Source organism: Delphinapterus leucas, chromosome 14 (genome assembly GCF_059928025.1).
Source record: "Delphinapterus leucas isolate spDelLeu-1000000601 "Yukka" chromosome 14, BTC_Dleu_Yukka2, whole genome shotgun sequence".
NCBI lineage: Eukaryota > Metazoa > Chordata > Mammalia > Artiodactyla > Monodontidae > Delphinapterus > Delphinapterus leucas.
Window position 1 is genome coordinate 28,925,964 of NC_143142.1, and position 16,807 is coordinate 28,942,770.

The 16,807-nt window shown below is 47.6% G+C and overlaps 1 protein-coding gene across 1 annotated transcript in view; it reads left to right on the top strand.

The window, feature by feature from the left end:
• The first annotated feature begins 372 nt into the window (after positions 1-372).
• The window catches only part of PIEZO2 (piezo type mechanosensitive ion channel component 2), a 331,944-nt gene continuing 315,509 nt past the window's right edge, over positions 373-16,807 (top strand). The window contains exon 1 of the mRNA XM_089894937.1: positions 373-650. Coding sequence (XP_089751063.1) covers positions 587-650 — 64 coding nt within the window. The 5' untranslated portion in view covers positions 373-586. The remainder of the gene's footprint in view (positions 651-16,807) is intronic.

Below are 16,807 nucleotides of genomic sequence, written 5' to 3' on the forward strand. Positions count from 1 at the left end.
CGCAGAGGCTGAGTCGCGCGCCGCTGGGGGAGCCGCCGCGGGGCCGCTCGGGGCCGGGGCCGCTCGGGGCCGGGGCCGCTCTGGGAGCCCAGGCCGAGGGCCGGGCCGGGCCGGGCCAGCAGCCCAGGCAACTCGCTTCGGAGGAGGCTTGGTGGAGAAGACTGTCTGCCACCCCCGAGCGACAACCTAGGAGCCGACAGAAGGACAGCACGCCCTTCTCAGCCCCTTTCCTCGCCGCACCGCCTCGCGGGACCCTCCTGAAGTGCCCCGTATCCCGCCCCGCTCCGGCCTCCGCCACCCGCTGCAGAAGCCCCCGGCGCCGGATCGCGGAGTCCACACCGGATGGGCCGGCCGTGCGGGGTCGGGCGCCCGGCGAGTGGGCTTCCTAAGGCCTGCTGAGCGGCGGCCGGGAGAGCGGAGAGGGGCGGCCGGGAGTGGAGAACGCGCCCTCGGGGCGCACAGCGCGGCGGCTCTCGCAGAGACGATGCCCGGGCGGCTGGGAGCCGCCGGCCGCAGGTCTTAGGCGGGCATGGGCTTGGCAGCCCAGTCCTAGCGACCCTCTGCGCCGACTCGCCGGACGGACGCGATGGCCTCGGAAGTGGTGTGCGGGCTCATCTTCAGGCTGCTGCTCCCCGTCTGCCTGGCAGTAGGTGAGTGTTTTCCGCTCTCCGAGATTCCAGGGTGAGGGGGCGGGCTTCGGAGCAAACCCGGGTCACTGGCTCGAATGCCCGGAACCCGGTTCGGAGAACCCGCGCCGCAGTCGCGGTGCCACAGCAGGGCACTGGCACTTTCCGCATCGGAGCGCACGAGCGGGGTCTCCACGAGCGGGGTGTCTCTCAACGGTCCAGCTGCAGAGTCCGGGCGACCGGGCCCGGCCTGTGCTGGAGACTGTTGAATGTAGTTACACGTGGAATTTTTTTGTGGAGTACTGACTCGTGCACAAAGGATGCGAATCTGGCTGGAAGGCAGTTGTAGACCCCCTTCCCAGGATCGTACAAGAGTCCCCCTCCGCCTGTCCCTAGACGCAGGGAGCACGGTGAACCAGACAGTTCCTAGGCCACCTCTCCCCTATCCAATATCCCAGCCATTGTGACGGAAGAAGGGAAGGACTCAGGTCGTTCTAAAAAGAACAGGAGGGCGCCAGGAAGCAGTGCCCCGAAGTTGCTTACTTTCTTTTTCTCTCAAAAAAGCCGCTACAACAAAAGTGCTGGTCGCGGAGGCTGCAGACACCAAAACCCATCCCCCACTCCGGCGCCGTCCAGACAGTTCTGTCGCCGGTTAGAGAGTCGCACTGGGACTCCGAGGCTTAAGGGAGGGCCAGAAGGGAGCCTCGCCGACTCCCAGGCAAGGATCTCACTATTTATACGCGGTTGGCAGGGCGTGAAAAGCCACTGGGTGTCAGGGCCAAAGACACGGGCCCGGCGGTGGGCTTGGAGTGAGAGTTGCCGAGTTTCTCCTCTAGTAGACCGCGTCTGCTACACTGAACCCCACTCCTAAGGTGACTGTAGGCGCCTAGCTCTCCCCTGTCCCCATCAGAGCTAGAAAAGAGAACACTTCTTACCAAGTAGCAATTGCATTTATAAAGAGAGCCTGACCTATAAATGAGAGCCTGACCTGTGCAGAAAAAGCTACCGTTTTCCATTTTGCCAGAGGTGGAGGAATCAAGATCACACCTGTGCTAACTGTTTTCTTTGAGCAGGTAATCGAAAGGGGGCCCTGGAGGGGTTCCTGAGGGTTGATCCCAGCTCCCGGGGGGGATTTTGTAGTCGAGTATTAACACGCAAGACACCTCCGCGGAAAACCGAGAAGGCTTGCGGAGTGGAAACAGCTGGAGGCGAGAGGCCTGGTCCTCGGGCAGGAGGAGGGACCAGCACGGATGCCAGCCTCGGCCTCTTTGCCACTTGAATTTCAGGGCAGGACCGTTTTGCAGGGATCTTTGTCCTTGATCATCGCGCCTGTAGGTGAGGCGCGCAGCTCCCACGAAGCTGCTGAGGGCCACTCTCCCCGCCAGTTTGCTTGAGTTTGAAAAGAAAAAAGCCTCTGGGAAAGCGATCTGGGGAAATAGCGCGGCTGCTTCACAGGTCGCGTCCTGTCTGGGGGCCCGCTGACGCTGTGCCTGGCTCATTCCCTATTTGCCGAGTAGACGCTGGAGCCAGGGTTAACCAGGGGCTTTCGGTGTGGGGTCGACTCGCGGTTGTCAGTCAGGTGGGGAGTGGCTCCCCCGTCTCGGCGGGGTGGCAGCTCCCGGGGACTGTCGGAAGAGTCAGGCGCATGGTTTCCTGCGGCGCACACCTAGCGGAGCGAAATGACAGCAGGGATTACCAGCTGATGGCCAGGGACCTCGTGCTGAGTTTGGCGCTCGCAGGACCCAGCTCGCTTGCCCCGATGGTCCGCGGCCGCCGGAGTGGGGGCCGTCTCATTCCGACTCATCCTGGGGGTCTACACCGCAAAGTCCTTCTGCAGGATTGTTGAGCTCTGCCCTCCCGAGGGCCGGGGCGCGGCACACTCCCAGGGGCTCCGGGAGGAGCGGCGACCACGGTCGCGTGGTGGGATCCCGCCACCGCCCGGCCCCTTTGCCCCTCCCCCTGGCCTCCTCCCCGCACCCCCGGGCCCCGCGATGTGGTCACCGCCCGAGGAGCGCTGGGTCCCAGCCAGGCTCGCCCGGGGGCGGGATGCGCACGTGCGCCCAGTGGGCCCCCCCACCCCCGACCTTCCCGGCGGGAGGGCGGCGTCGCCCGCCGCCTTGCACCGCCTTCCCTTCCAGCTCGTTCCTCTGGATTCCCCCCGCCTTCCGGGTTCAGGGAGGCTAACCTGTGTGTGTGTGTGAGTGTGTGTGGAAGGGTGCGCGCGGGGTGGGCCGTATCATGTTAGCTCCTGTGGCTCCCCACTCCCCGGAGGAGGAAGGGGAAGGACTTGGACCTCGGACCTAGCCCCCTGCCTGGATGAGAGCAGAGCTCCTGGCAGGACCAGAGCTCTGACCCTCGACTGACCCCTCACTGGTCGGTGAGGAAAGACAACCCACTTCCGAGGGCTAATGCGCCTTCTAGTCTTTGTACTTGACTTGCAGGACGAAAGGCGGCTGGGTGGGTGTCGCCTGATTCGGGCATGCAATTCTCTTCTATAGGAAGTGGATGTTTTCAAGGTTATTGGAGGGTTTTCAGGTCCGCCTGCTCCCAAGGTGCTACTAAATCAAATATTCAGGTTTCCCTAATATCCTGGGCATGGAAGAGTGCAGTGATCCGCTTGCCATTAGAATCGATTTTTACGTTTTAGCCGTCTATTTTTATATCTGGCTAAGGCAGCCTTCAAAGCCAAGCATTTGCAGAAGCTCATGCATTTCTCTTTAAAACCACTCCTCCAACATCATTTCAATGGACTGTTGAAATGTTTCTGCACATGGATGCCCTAGTCTCTTCACCTAAGGATGGATGCTAAAAATTAACTGCCATTGTGTTTAATTCGATGTTTGAGTTCTTTCTTTTTCTGTAAAAGAAATTTACAGAGAAATGATAAGTGAAATCAGGCCTCTTTTACACAGGTTAGGTGGCTCTTAAGTGTTTAAAGCAGAACAAAACTGTAGTATAATATAATATAATATGATGTCATATATCACATGATATGATATATATGATATGATATAATATGTTGTTTATCATCCAAAGTGGACATCCAGTGGCAGGTTTTCCTACATCAATAGAGACTGAAAATTTTAAAGATCTCCAAAATTGTCTATGAGTACTTGGGTAGCCACCCTGATTTTTTTTTCTTTAAACCTTACATGAAAGAGAACCTAGACAAACCCTTCCATAATATTATGCAATCTTTAATAATTATAATAGTATCTGGTCACTGTTGAGCACTTCAGAAATATTTTTACCTTTATTTTCTTTTGGCTTGACTCTACTGTCCCACCCAACTTTAAGTATATGGTTTGAGTCCATTCCTGGGTTGGGAACCAGTTAGCATATTTTTATTCACACGCTGCTGACCATTCATTTCATCTTGCCTGCTGTTGCTTGGAGTCTCCTAATGTCTTTCCTGGAAGAGCTGACTTAATGTTATTTTACGGGGAGGAGAGGGGAGCCTGGCTTGGACAGAACAGATTGGTCCAGGAGGGGAAGAGTCACAAGGCATCGCGAGTTTATGCTTCCCCTAAATGAGGTGACTAGAGCCGAACAGGAGACTGTGTAGATTATGAAAAGAATCAGCCAACCAGCTAGTGCTCTGAGGGCAAGTCACACTTGGATAATATTGCAAATCCACCAAGAATCTCTAAAATTCCCTTTAGAGAGAGCTGGATTAAAATGAGCAAAACTTTGGAGTCACTTTTGGAATATGTACGAGTATGGCTATATCTAAACGTAATTTCCTCTCTATTGTGTAATGTATTTACCCCTGTAACGCGTGTCATTTTGTAAGAACACTTACACGTACTCCAAGAATTACCAATGAGCAGGGCCTAGAGTCTCCCCGGCCTCTGCTGTAGCTATCAGAGATAGGCGGTCTCAGCTGCTGAAGGATGCATTGGCAGCTTTAATATCGCTTTCTTTTCCATCACACCTTCTCAGCCTTAGATAGGTGTATACTATTTATCACTTTCAGAAAGGACAAGAGTGCTAGGGAAAAGGATTGGGAATTTATAGCTTAAATCTAAAATAAAATATTTTGTAAACAGACAGGCAAGATCATTTTGTCACTTGGGCAGTAAAAGCTGGAGCCATGTGTCCACCTCATAGTTTGTCACTGGGTCTGTCCCCCTACAGGCCATGTGTGCCTGCTCATCATTCGGGGAGGAGGGTGCAGTGACTCGGCAATTTAAGAGACCTCCATTCACATCCTGGCTCTGATTGCAGAGTTGGTTTGGCTTGTTTGCTTCTCTTCCTGCACATTGGAGATATTAATACCTCCTTCCTGCACACCTTGGGTAATGCCTGACACACAGCAGGTACTCTTAAAGGGAGGGATTATGACTGCTTTTGTGAGTATAGTGGCAGGAAGGCTTGAGGAAAGTCTGTGTAGAAGTTAACAGGCTAGCAGGTGGTGACATGAGTCATAAGGAGCCTGAGTTGAGTAGATGGGATTCGTATGAAAGCAGTTTAGTACTGAAATCTAGAGCTGAATTATGCGATTGAAAGTTGGTTTGTGTGTGGCAGGAGGATTTTTAATGATCAGGATTTTTCTCGACATTTTATTCAATATTCTATGTATCTGCATTGCATTCTAATTAAATAATAGATTCTCCCTAGAACTATACTGACAATGTTTACTTTTGTCTTCCTGATGCTATGCCATCATTTTCATAGTCTTTAATATGATCTTATTTTTCACTTTCTCTGTGTTTATTACATGGATATTTCCCTTTCAGATCCTATGCTACTACCAGTTAATTGTTTATAACGTTGCATAGTTACAGTATAATATTATAATTTTTTCCATAAATGTCCAGGAGAACTTAGAATAATGTAAGTGTAGCTGCATATTTAAGAATGGCTTCCTCAGTGTTCACTCGGCACTTTGCTTCATATAATCACGGACTTTTAAATTTTTTTATTGAAGTAGAGTTGATTTACAATATTGTGCCAATCTCTGCTGTGCAGCAAAGTGACTCAGTTTTACACATATAGACATTCTTTTTTTAAATATCCTTTTCCATTGTGGTTTATCCCAGGAGATTGGATATAGTTCCTCGTGCTATACAGTAGGACCTTGTTGTTTATCCATCCTAAATGTAATAGTTGCATCTGCCAACCCCAAATTCCCAGTCCATCCCTCTCCCTCCCCCTCCCCCTTGGCAACCACAAGTCTGATCTCTATGTCTGAACCACAGAGTTTTGTACTAAGTTATGTGATCCCACTCTTCCCTTCCACATGCCTGCAAGTTCAGGGACCCCATGTAATCCTTTATCACATCCCCAGCACTAAACTTACTGCATAACACACAGTAGGTAGTAAATAGATATTTTTAGGGTTTTTTAAAACTGTAAAAATTGTATCCCATCATTACCGTTCAGCTGTCCAGGCAGGGCTGTGACCCACAGTGAACACCGAAGAAATATTGCCAACTGATTGATTAATGAAATCAAGGGCTAAATTTTTTCCCTTGAATATTTCAGAAGTCTGAAAAAAGAGTTAAGTCTAGCATCTTATAGCTATGGGTTTTTACATCTTTGAAAATAAAATTCATGATGGTCTAATTTGAATGTTCTGCAACTTTCCTAAATGTGAATTTTCTCAGTAGGACAATTAATACCTTTTACTTGCTTTCAGTGAATAGAGAAAGAAAAACCTGCTTGACAGTGGTAAAGCTTGCCCGGAGCATCATCGTTGAAATGCATATGATTTTTTAAAATGTTTTTAGCTCTCCTTGAACCACACAAATCGATCTGTTTTCTGTTGCGCTTCAATTCCCGGAGTCAGCAGTTTTGGCCACAGGTGCAGAAAAGGAGGAAGGATGGAGGACCTTAGCAACTGAGAAGCTGGAGCAGAGCGCCATGGAAACGGGTTATAGATCCACGCAGACCCGAGTCCTTCCTCCTCCTGCTGTCCTGGGACTGTGCCCGCCTGCTGGCAGGTGCTGCTCTGGCATCTTGGCGAGAACACGTCCCCTGCTTGGGGATCCAGGCAGCACGTATTTTCGGAGGCACCCTGGTCTGAAGGTCTAAAGACCAAGTCTCCATCCTGTTAATAGCGAGCTATGGGACTTTGCCAATTCATGGAAACGCTCTGTTCCTCAATTACACTATCTAGAAAATGAGGTGTTAGAGGCTAAGGAATATTTTCCTGATTCTCCAGTGATATTTCTGCACATACTTTCCTTCAGTATTAAAGGGATGACTACTAGAAAGCAGTACTTTTTAGCCAACACACCAGAATTCTTTCATCTAAATTGTTCTGGTTTCTTAATAACCATCAGACTTAACATATTTCACACTCGATCTGTAAGAATTGTTAGGAATTGCTAAGGAAAATAATTTTCTATCATGTTAGGTATTCGATGGAGCATTTTTTAGAACAGTTGGTTATGAAGGAGACACACTCAAGCTGAGGTTTTGCAATCCTCACTTTTTGGTGGTTTTCCCTCACTTGCTGCCAGCACGGTATCACATAGAGCACACACCCTCTGTGATGGTAACAGCGAGAACTGCAAACTGTGTGGTCAAGTGTGCTGTAGAATCGGCTGTGTGTGGCTTTGCAGAAATAAAAGAATTTTACTACCTGCAGTTTATGATCAGACATGTCTATAAAGAAAATCAAACCACATAGAGTTACCAACCGAAGTGAAATGAAATTGTCAAGGCGTAGAACTGTATAGACAAGATTTGAATCAGAGAAGGATATTTTGAGTAAAATACTGAATTTTATCACAAAGCATAACGTTTCAGTGACCTCACAGACCTTCTGAGATCTTAGCTGGGCAGTTCTGTTACCCAGAAAAGGAAATGGGAGGTGGCACAAAAATCTCAGGTGTGTGTAGGACAGGTGAGAGTCACAGGTGCTTCTTGCCCTTCAGAGCCTCCCCCTTCCTATTCCTTCCCCTCCTTCCCTCCTCCTCCTACTTGACTCTTGGCCTTGGGGCCTGAACTCAGAGTGGCAGGTGAGCAGTGAAGCATCCTCAGGTAGAGCCAGACCCCCCAACCCTGTTACCGACAGAGCAGCTGCAGCTCAGGCCTGGGCCGGACCATTTTCAGTCTGGGAAGAGAAGATGAAAGGTCAGATGACGAGGCTGGGGGGAGAGGGATTGCCATAAAATGGGGTTTATTTCTGGAGAGCAAGCGTTTTCCAGAAGCCTCCGGCTCCCTAAAACTTCTCATTAACAACCACAAACCCCTTCAGCAGTAATTTTCGAAGCGTCATCACTTTTGCTGTTGCATCACTTTGGAGTCACAGTGCATCTCTGACCCGCGGTGGCAGGGTTGGCCTGACAACCCTCACCTCCTGCACTGGGCTCAGCTTATAATTACTCTGGGCTATTTTCAAACCTGAAAACCACCCTCAACAATTTCCCACCATCGAGGTTATTAAAAGGGATGTGGCAGCGGCCCCAAACGCATTTCTTAAATTGGGTACCTAAGTACTTTGAGCAGTTATCTTTAGAATAAGGGTGTATCTTCCCAAAGTTACTACCTCTAAGGGAACAAATCTCAGATGTTACCTTATCCTTGGGACAGTGATCGGTTACCTATTCCAATATGTCTAGACTCAGTTTACCTGTTACATCTAGTCCTGGAGAGTGTATTTTAAATGTACTGCTGATCTTCCAAAGAGGGAAAAGATGCTAGTCAAACAAACTCTGTTTAGAATAACTTTGCAACATAATCATATTTTATACATTTGAATATGTATATAATGCATCTTCTTTAAAAAAAGGTATTTGAGGGCTTCCCCGGTGGCGCAGTGGTTGAGAGTCCGCCTGCCGATGCAGGGGACGCGGGTTCGTGCCCCGGTCTGGGAAGATCCCACATGCCGCGGAGCGGCTAGGCCCGTGAGCCATGGCCGCTGAGCCTGCGCGTCCGGAGCCTGTGCTCCGCAACGGGAGAGGCCACAACAGTGAGAGGCCCACGTACCGCAAAAAAAAAAAAAAAAAAAAAAAAAAAAGGTATTTGAAGTGTGGTCTTAATGGTCCATTGGTGACTGTGTTTCTTCCCATCACTTTTTAAAATATTCATCTGATTTTGGCCGACTTTTCTTGCCCCTACCCTGTTATTCATTTCCCAGACTCACTAGAACTCACAGTGATCCAGGTCTGTCCACGTGCCCAGGCCTTTCTATCTGAAGGCAGCACTGGCTCTGGTTTACCCCAGTGTCAAAGGAAGCTCATGTCAGGTTTTCTGTGGATTTGTGTCTTGTGATCACTTCTGACGTGCTTGCTTTCTAGGTTTCTTTATTGGCTATTGCCCAAGAGGAGTTTGACAATGTTTAAAAGTCTTATCTTGAAGTTCTCTAAATATCAACATTTACATTTTCCCACCTGTGAATTCCTGGTTCAGCTATCGGCACTGCGTCCATCTCAATTTTCAATAAAAACATAAGATATTCTTTTGTTACCTAATTTCTTCTTTCTACTTAAAAATTAAGCAACATGGGAGGCAAACATAAGAGAGAGATTTTCAGGTTATCTGTGCGGTCTGCAGCTTGGAGCTGTCTGGTCACTGGTTTTCGTTCTCCCACGCTCACTAGATCCCTCTGTACCCACTGCTGGTGGTGTGAGGGCCTCAGCCCCTTGGGTTCTTGTTTCCAGGGTGACAACAAGCTACTAGGTGTTCATTCAGGGTCCTTGTGGTTTATTCACTCATTCTCAGTGTGTACTTCAGTGTGGTTGCTTCGTAAACACACCTACCATTTAGCATCACTGTTCTTGTGTCTTCTTGGTATTTGTTCCACGATGAACATATGTTTGCTTCCTTTTCAACGTTTCTCTCTAGAGGGCATCACAGGTACCCATCTGACAAGTGGCTATGTAAATATAAAGAGTGGCTTTCTCTCGCCAGGTGGAGGTTCAAACTTCATAGACTCTCAGATGTGAGGTACCCCAGACATAGCTCAGCACCCCCTCACCCACGGTTACCCAACCAAACCTGGGTCTGCTTGCCCCACATGCAGCAAAGCCGATCCGCTGACATGGTTGTGGTGAAGGAAAGTATAGTGTTTATTGCAGGTGCCGAGCAAGGAGAATGGGCAGCTCGGGCCTAAAAGATCCGAAATCCCCCCTCCCCCACATGGCTTTCAGGGAAGGGAGTTTAAAAGCAACGTTAAGGATGAGGGTCACAGGGTGTGTGATCAGCTCGTGGACCTTCTTCTGATTGGTTGATTGTGAGGTAATGGGGTGATGTTTTGGGAATCTCAACCTTCTGGTTCCAACCAGTCTGGGGTCTGCATGCTTGTGGTCAGCGTGTAGTCACCATCCTCCACCTGGTGGGGGTCTTAGTTTCTATAGAATACCTTAAAGATATGCATCAGGTTATAACAACCTATATCCCTTCAGGAGGAACTAGGATAATAAGGTGACTTTATTCTCCTAATAATGAAGTGTTTGAGCCTGCTCTTTGGAACTTGGGAAACACCAAATAAGAAGTAGGGGACGTTGAGGGGCTGGTACCCAGGAAGAACCCTGCAGGGTTCTGTTTCAGTTTCAGTCCCTCCTTTTCTTTGATTCTCCTCAATCCTTAGGGGAACAGGGATGGGACATAAAGGGAATGAGGTTTTGGACAGAGAGATTCATCACACAGTCGTCAGGGGACTCGGTTTTAGGCGGACTCGTTTTCACTCCCCCTCATCTTCCCTCAGTAATAACCAAGTCCCCACCTCCTCTCCTTCCTCCAGCTTCCAGAACTTTTCCAGGGACATGGACTTGTAGTCATAGGGCCGGGTCCAGCCTTTGCTGACCTCACTTGTCACTGGTGATGAAGACAAATTTAGGGCATTTCCTGGTGGTCCAGTGGTTAGTACTTGGCGCTTTCACTGCCGATGACTCGGGTTCAATCCCTGTTCGGGAAATTAAGATCCTGCAAGCTGTGAGGTGTGGCCAAAAAAAAAGAGACAAGTTTCAAGGTGGGTGGCTTCCCTGAGCCTCCATTTCCCCATCTGAAAAATGGCAGAACTCACATCTATCTCAAAACGACAGAAAGAAGTAAATGAAATGATGTCAGCCAGGCCCCTGGCTGCACCTGGCTGACAAATTGAGGGCCAACTCACTGCCCTGCCGCTTTTCCTTTCTCTCCCACGTGTCTGGGCCTCTCCCCACCGCCTGCCCTCTGAGCACTATGCGCTGACATTGTCTTGGCTGCTCTGACTCAGAGCCTCGAGGATTGGAATGCCTCCCGGGGTACCTGGTGTGAACTGGGCAAAAACCTGTTACCAAAAGGAGGGTGATTCTGAGGGCGGGGATTCAGTGACTGATGAAGATAAAATACACCAGTTCTGTTTCCAGCCAGGGTGCTAAAGTACGTTTTCTGAGGAGCTCGTGGTGTTTTAAATTCAGTTATAATTCTTTAAAGTGATCTCTTAGTAAAATACACAAAGTGTAGGAAGGAGGGTGGATTCGCCTTCAACAGCGGTCTGTGTGGACAAAGGTTACTGAGCAGTGAACTGTCTCAGGTTTGCTCTGTGGTGATATAGGTGGTAAACTTGTTTTCATTCTTATTAGATTTCAGAGTTGTACGGCTAACTCTGTATTTCTTGGTTGATTTTTTTTTCTTATTGTTATTTCAGACACAGAACTTAATGATGATAAAATGTCTTATATTTTAAGTTGTGGAAATCTTAACTTTCCTACTGAATTGTGATTCTTGCAATATTTGAATTCTGTGAACATTTTCCCAGTTTGAGATTTAATTGATAACAACCAGATAATTTCATAAGAAACGAGGTGGAGTTGAATGATCCCCTTTGCCCTTAGGACGTGGTTCAAGTTGAGTATGTTAGGTGTCAAACTCAGCTCCAAAGCGCAGGTTTTGAGGATTCTTTGAGGATGGCTTACTTAGTTGGATAGATATAATAATTATGGTTTCTTGATTTCAACATTTTTTAAGAATGAAGTAAGGATGAATGATTTTCTGCTAGTTGTTAAGTGAGCCAAGTAGTGAGAATTCAAAAGTGGTACAAGAGACTATCCTATTTTGTGCAATGAAAAAAAATTCCAAAACATGATACAAATGTGAGTCTCTGTGCTTATCTGTAATATAAAAATTAATAATTTTGTAATAAGTGGAAAGACATTAAGCAGAGTAAATAAATACTTTTCAGTGTTTAATTAATTATTTAATCTGATGTCCTGAGGATATTCAAAATTCCTTGAGGGCGTTGAGAAAATTTTCATGTAATAATGCCAAAATTCCTGCTCAGAAGAGCGTTTTCAATTATGGGTCATGTAAATTTCTAGTACCTTGGGCAGTGGGCTGTGCTATTTTAGCCCAACTCCTGATACAGTTAGAATGAGTTTATGATCATGAGTTATACGAAGTTCTGATTTAATTGCCCCGAGGTTTGAAGCTACCTTTGCAGTTCCACTAGTGTCTTATACAACATATTATGAATTCCTCGGCGGAACTTGCAGACATATTACAAATGTAGGATCCTACTAATTTCTAGGAAGGGATGTTAAGGGGTCATAAGCATCAGAGATCTCCTGTGATGTAGCAAAATCAGTGGAAAACTTCCCAAGGGCAGAGTTTGTTCTGAATTTATTAACATTGGTATATGTGATGGTTATCTACCTGCTGTTGGCCAGTTTCCCAACGTGGGAAAGTCATGAGCAAATAAACGAAGTAGAGCTTTGGATGTTTTGTCAGTGTGGAAAACAGCGATTTGTTAATTTAGACCTGATGCCTTCATTATAGTAAGTGATTGACACAACCAGGAAACTCAGAACACCCTTGCAGAAATCATCCATTTCTATCTCGTCATGGCCATTTCTCTGGATGGTTCCACGGGGAGTCAGCCAAGGCAGTCACCATGTAAAGGCTGCTGAGCATCTGCTTTGGAGCTGACCTCATCTGATCCCAGCTGTGCAGCCTGGATTCTGGGTGACGCTGAGGTGCCCTCTGCACCCCATTTCTCCCGTACGCGAAACGCGGTGATTAGAGGACCCATCTAATTGGCCTGCTAAGAGGATTACAATATGGCTGGCATATTTTAAACCTAAATATGTAAAATATCTAGAATTTATTTTATATCTTTTCTGTGAAAAACTTGAAGTACCTGAAATATGAAAAATTCTCCAGAATAGTTGATTGATTTATTCAATTTTTTTTTTTTTTTTTTTTTTGTGGTACGCGGGCCTCTCACTGCTGTGGCCTCTCCCGTTGCGGAGCACAGGCTCCGGACGCGCAGGCTCAGCGGCCACGGCCCATGGGCCCAGCCGCTCCACGGCCCGTGGGACCCTCCCGGACCGGGGGCACGAACCCGTGCCCCCTGCATCCGCAGGCGGACCCTCAACCACTGCGCCACCAGGGAAGCCCTGATTTATTCAGTTTTTAATAAAATGTAATAAATGACTGCTTTGTGCCCCTGGCTGGGCTGGTGACCCAGGATGCAGAAGAAGCAAGTAGGACCCCTGGTCCCCCATCCCAGGCACCCTGCACTCTCTGCTCCTTGTTCTTACAGCTCCCCAAAGTACGTGTTGAATCTTATTTTTTGGAGGAAAATACTTCCCATGCCTCTGGACAGTCCCTTCCCCACATGCCGGCCACCCTGATCGCTTTAACACTTAGATCAGATGTCACTCCTCCGCTTAAAACCTCCAGCACTTCCTTGCTTAGAAAACAAACGCTAAATCCCTAATGCAGCCAGTGGAGCTGTGGCCCCTGCATCTCTGACTGCACTGGGATTATTTTATTTCTCGATGCAGCTGTTTTTGCTATCAGGCCTTTGCCCTGGCTGTTTGCTCCAAGGCACAGCCTTCCCCCAGGGTCCAGCCTAAATGTCACCTGTCAGGTGACACCTAGACACCCCCCTCCCCCCACTCACTGCCACGTCACACCTCCTCATGGTCTCCCCGGTACTTGGCACTGGCTGGTTCCTTTCATGGCAGTGAGTTTGCCTCTCACCCCCTCAGTTCCCTGCCCCCCGATGCTCCGACTTCAGCATCTCCAATGGGGCCCTGTCTGTGGCCAGCACACGAGTTCAGTTCATTACGGTAACGCGTACACAACAATGGAAATGGCGTCACACACTCATCTACTCCATCTATTTCTGTCTCAGTTTCCTTACCTGTAAAGTGGAGGGAGGGAGTACCTCCCTCATAGGGTGATTGGAGAATTTTTTTAAAAATTAATGTATTTAAAGTGCTGCTAACATAGTATTTGACACATAGTAAGCGTTTAATAAATAGAATTGTGATGACGTTGATCTCTCATTGATTCATTCAACAGTCATTGATTGGTCAACCAATACAGCTAGATTCTGGGAAGACAAAACATGTATGAGGCATGGTACCCGCCCTTGGGAACCTCCTTGAACTCTAGGTAGCCCAGATTCGCTGTCTTATGAGGATGACCCACAGAAACATGCTAACTGTGCCCATCAGGTTGTGTACGTTGAGTGATGGGGGAGGGGACCAAGAAACTGACCCCAATGTAGGAAGGTTAGTCCCCAGTGTGTGGACACGGCTCCTGATAGGCCCCGAGCACACTGAGATGAGTCCCTGCCAGCCGGGAGCCCACGGTCTGCCGCAGGCCAGTGAGATGAGCCTGGGGTGGGTTTAAGGCTGAGGAGAACAAGGTTGCAGGGATCAGCCTGGCTCGTAACAGCCCACCCCTTACCACCAAGTCCCATTTTCAGAAAATGATGTAATAAAACTGTGACTGAAGAACACTTTTGTTGACACTTCTGGGAATGTTTACCTTAAAGCAACGGGACAAGGACTTGAGCCAAAGAGACAGATGTCGAGCGTGGAGGTTGAGGGTGGGTGACCTGCTGGAGGCTGCTGTGGGCTTGGATGGAGACGGGGCCTCCAGCCTCTCCTGAGGGCCTCAGGGCAGGGCGGCCGCAGGTTCTGGGTGAGTACCTATGGAAAGCTGGCGTATTGAGGGAGTAACTAGAGTCACACATCCTTTGATTTGGGGTGAGGACAGCACCCCATGGGTAAGACCAGATGCACTTCCTGTCGGCTGCATCTTCCCTCTGAAATTGTGTCGTTGCCCTAGAGGTTGAAATAGCAGCAGATGTGACTTGCTCTGTTCATATCGCTCTTGGCTTATCTTATCTTAGACGAGGCTGGCCGCTTCGTCCAGTCAAGTCGATGAAAAGCCAGTGCTGGCAAAGACATCTAAACACTTCAGAAAATCTGCTCAGAGAAAGGACCCAAAGCTGCTGCCAGCTGGAGCTGGAAGGCTGTCCTCTCCGGAGCTGGTGTCTCTTTTTCTGGCCTAGAGCTTAATCCCAGCCTTGAAGTTTCTTTCTTTCTTTCCTTGTGGTTACAAGAGGACTTTGTAACACCAGAAGGCTCTTTCCTGAAGGGTGGTCCTGTATGTAGGATGGAGCGTGTTATGGTTTCCTCAGACGTTGGGAGGAAATGATGCAGCACCTAAATGAGCTGTGCTGGCCTTTCAGCTTTAAACACGTGCCTTGTCAGCTAACAGAGCCATCACTGTCTATGTGATGGGAATGACTTATTTCCTTCCTCAAGTATCTTGAGGTAATGGAAGAAGTTGGATTTTAAAAGTATTGAAATGTCAAATTCATCTTGCAAGCGCTGTGGTGATGCTGATGCCTGATAACCATGTTTCTTATCTACAGACGTGTCCCATTTTATAAAACCATTTCATACACTTTTACACTGTAAGCCCAAGAAAGGCAGGGACTGTGGTTTCCTTTGTCACACAGTGTTCCACCCCCTGGAGCTCTGGGTGCCTGGCAGGTGGAAGATTCACTGTGTGTCTGTGTGCCTGTGTGGACGGGCCTGTAGGTGTGAATATGTGCATGGAAGCAGTCTTTCTCTCTTTTAATACTTGCAAGTGCTCTGTGAAATAGATATTACTACATTGATGGTATATATATATATGTGTGTGTGTACACACACACACACACACACACACACACACACACACACACTGGAATACTACTCAGCCATAAAAAAGAATGAAATAATGGCGTTTGCAGAAACATGGATGGACCTAGAGATTGTCATATTAAGTGAAGTAAGCCAGAGAGAGAAAGACAAATATTTAACATATGATATCACTTATATGTGGAATCTAAAAAAAAAAAAAGATACTAATGAACTTATTTCCAAAAGAGAAAGAGATTCACAGACATAGAAAACAAATTTATGGTTACTGAAGGGGAAGGGGGGAGGGATAAATTAGGAGGTTGGGATTAACATATACATACTATAATATATAAAATAGATAATCAACAAGGACCTACTGTATAGTACAGGGAACTATACTCAATATTTTGTAATAACCTATAAGGGAAGACAATCTGAAGAAGAATATATCAATATATATAAATACATATCTATGTATAACTGAATCTCTGTGCTGTACACCTGAAACTAACACGATATTGTAAATGCACTATACTTCAATAAAAGAAGAATATTTTAAAAAGAATATGAAAAAGAATATATATATGTATAACTGAATCACTCTGCTGTACACCAGAAACTAACACAACAATGTAAATCAACTATACTCCAATAAAATAAATTTTTAAAAAAGAAATACATATTACTACATTGAATTGACACTCGAGGAAATGGAAGGCGGAAATAGCTTTTGTGTGAGAAAATGACAACTCAGAAAAATTAAGTAACTTTTTTTGTAACTTTTTAAGTAACTCAGTGAGTACTGACTCGCATAAATGCTCCCAGTCTGGATTTTCCCTCCTATTTTCTCCATTTCTGCCAGAGTGATGACCTTTTTAAACTGGACACTGACCGAGTGCAGCCCAGTGCATAAATCGTAGCATTGTTTTTGGATTCAAGGGTGTCATTTATTCTGAGGGGGTGGGTGAAAGGGTGGCTTCCCTGCTGGATTTTCCTGACTCTGCCAACAGGAAGGACTGTGCTGTCACGCCCCTGAGGGTCTCATCCCGGGGACCTGCCCCGAGTCAGTCTTCTGCTGACGCCCTGGTGCTCATCCTGGCTGCGGTCGAGAGGGGCTGGTGGAGAGAGGTCCTTGAATCAAGGAGCAAGGTGGAGCTTCCTTGATTCCCCGTCTGCTTTGGAACCCTTGTCCTTAGCTGCTAAGGTGTGAGGCGTCCAGCATTCTGCCCGTTTCTTCATGGGACATCTGTGCACCAAGGTGTGTCCTGCAGGTTTTTTCAGTGAGCATTTTTGGATTGTTTTTTTCTATTGCACAGAACT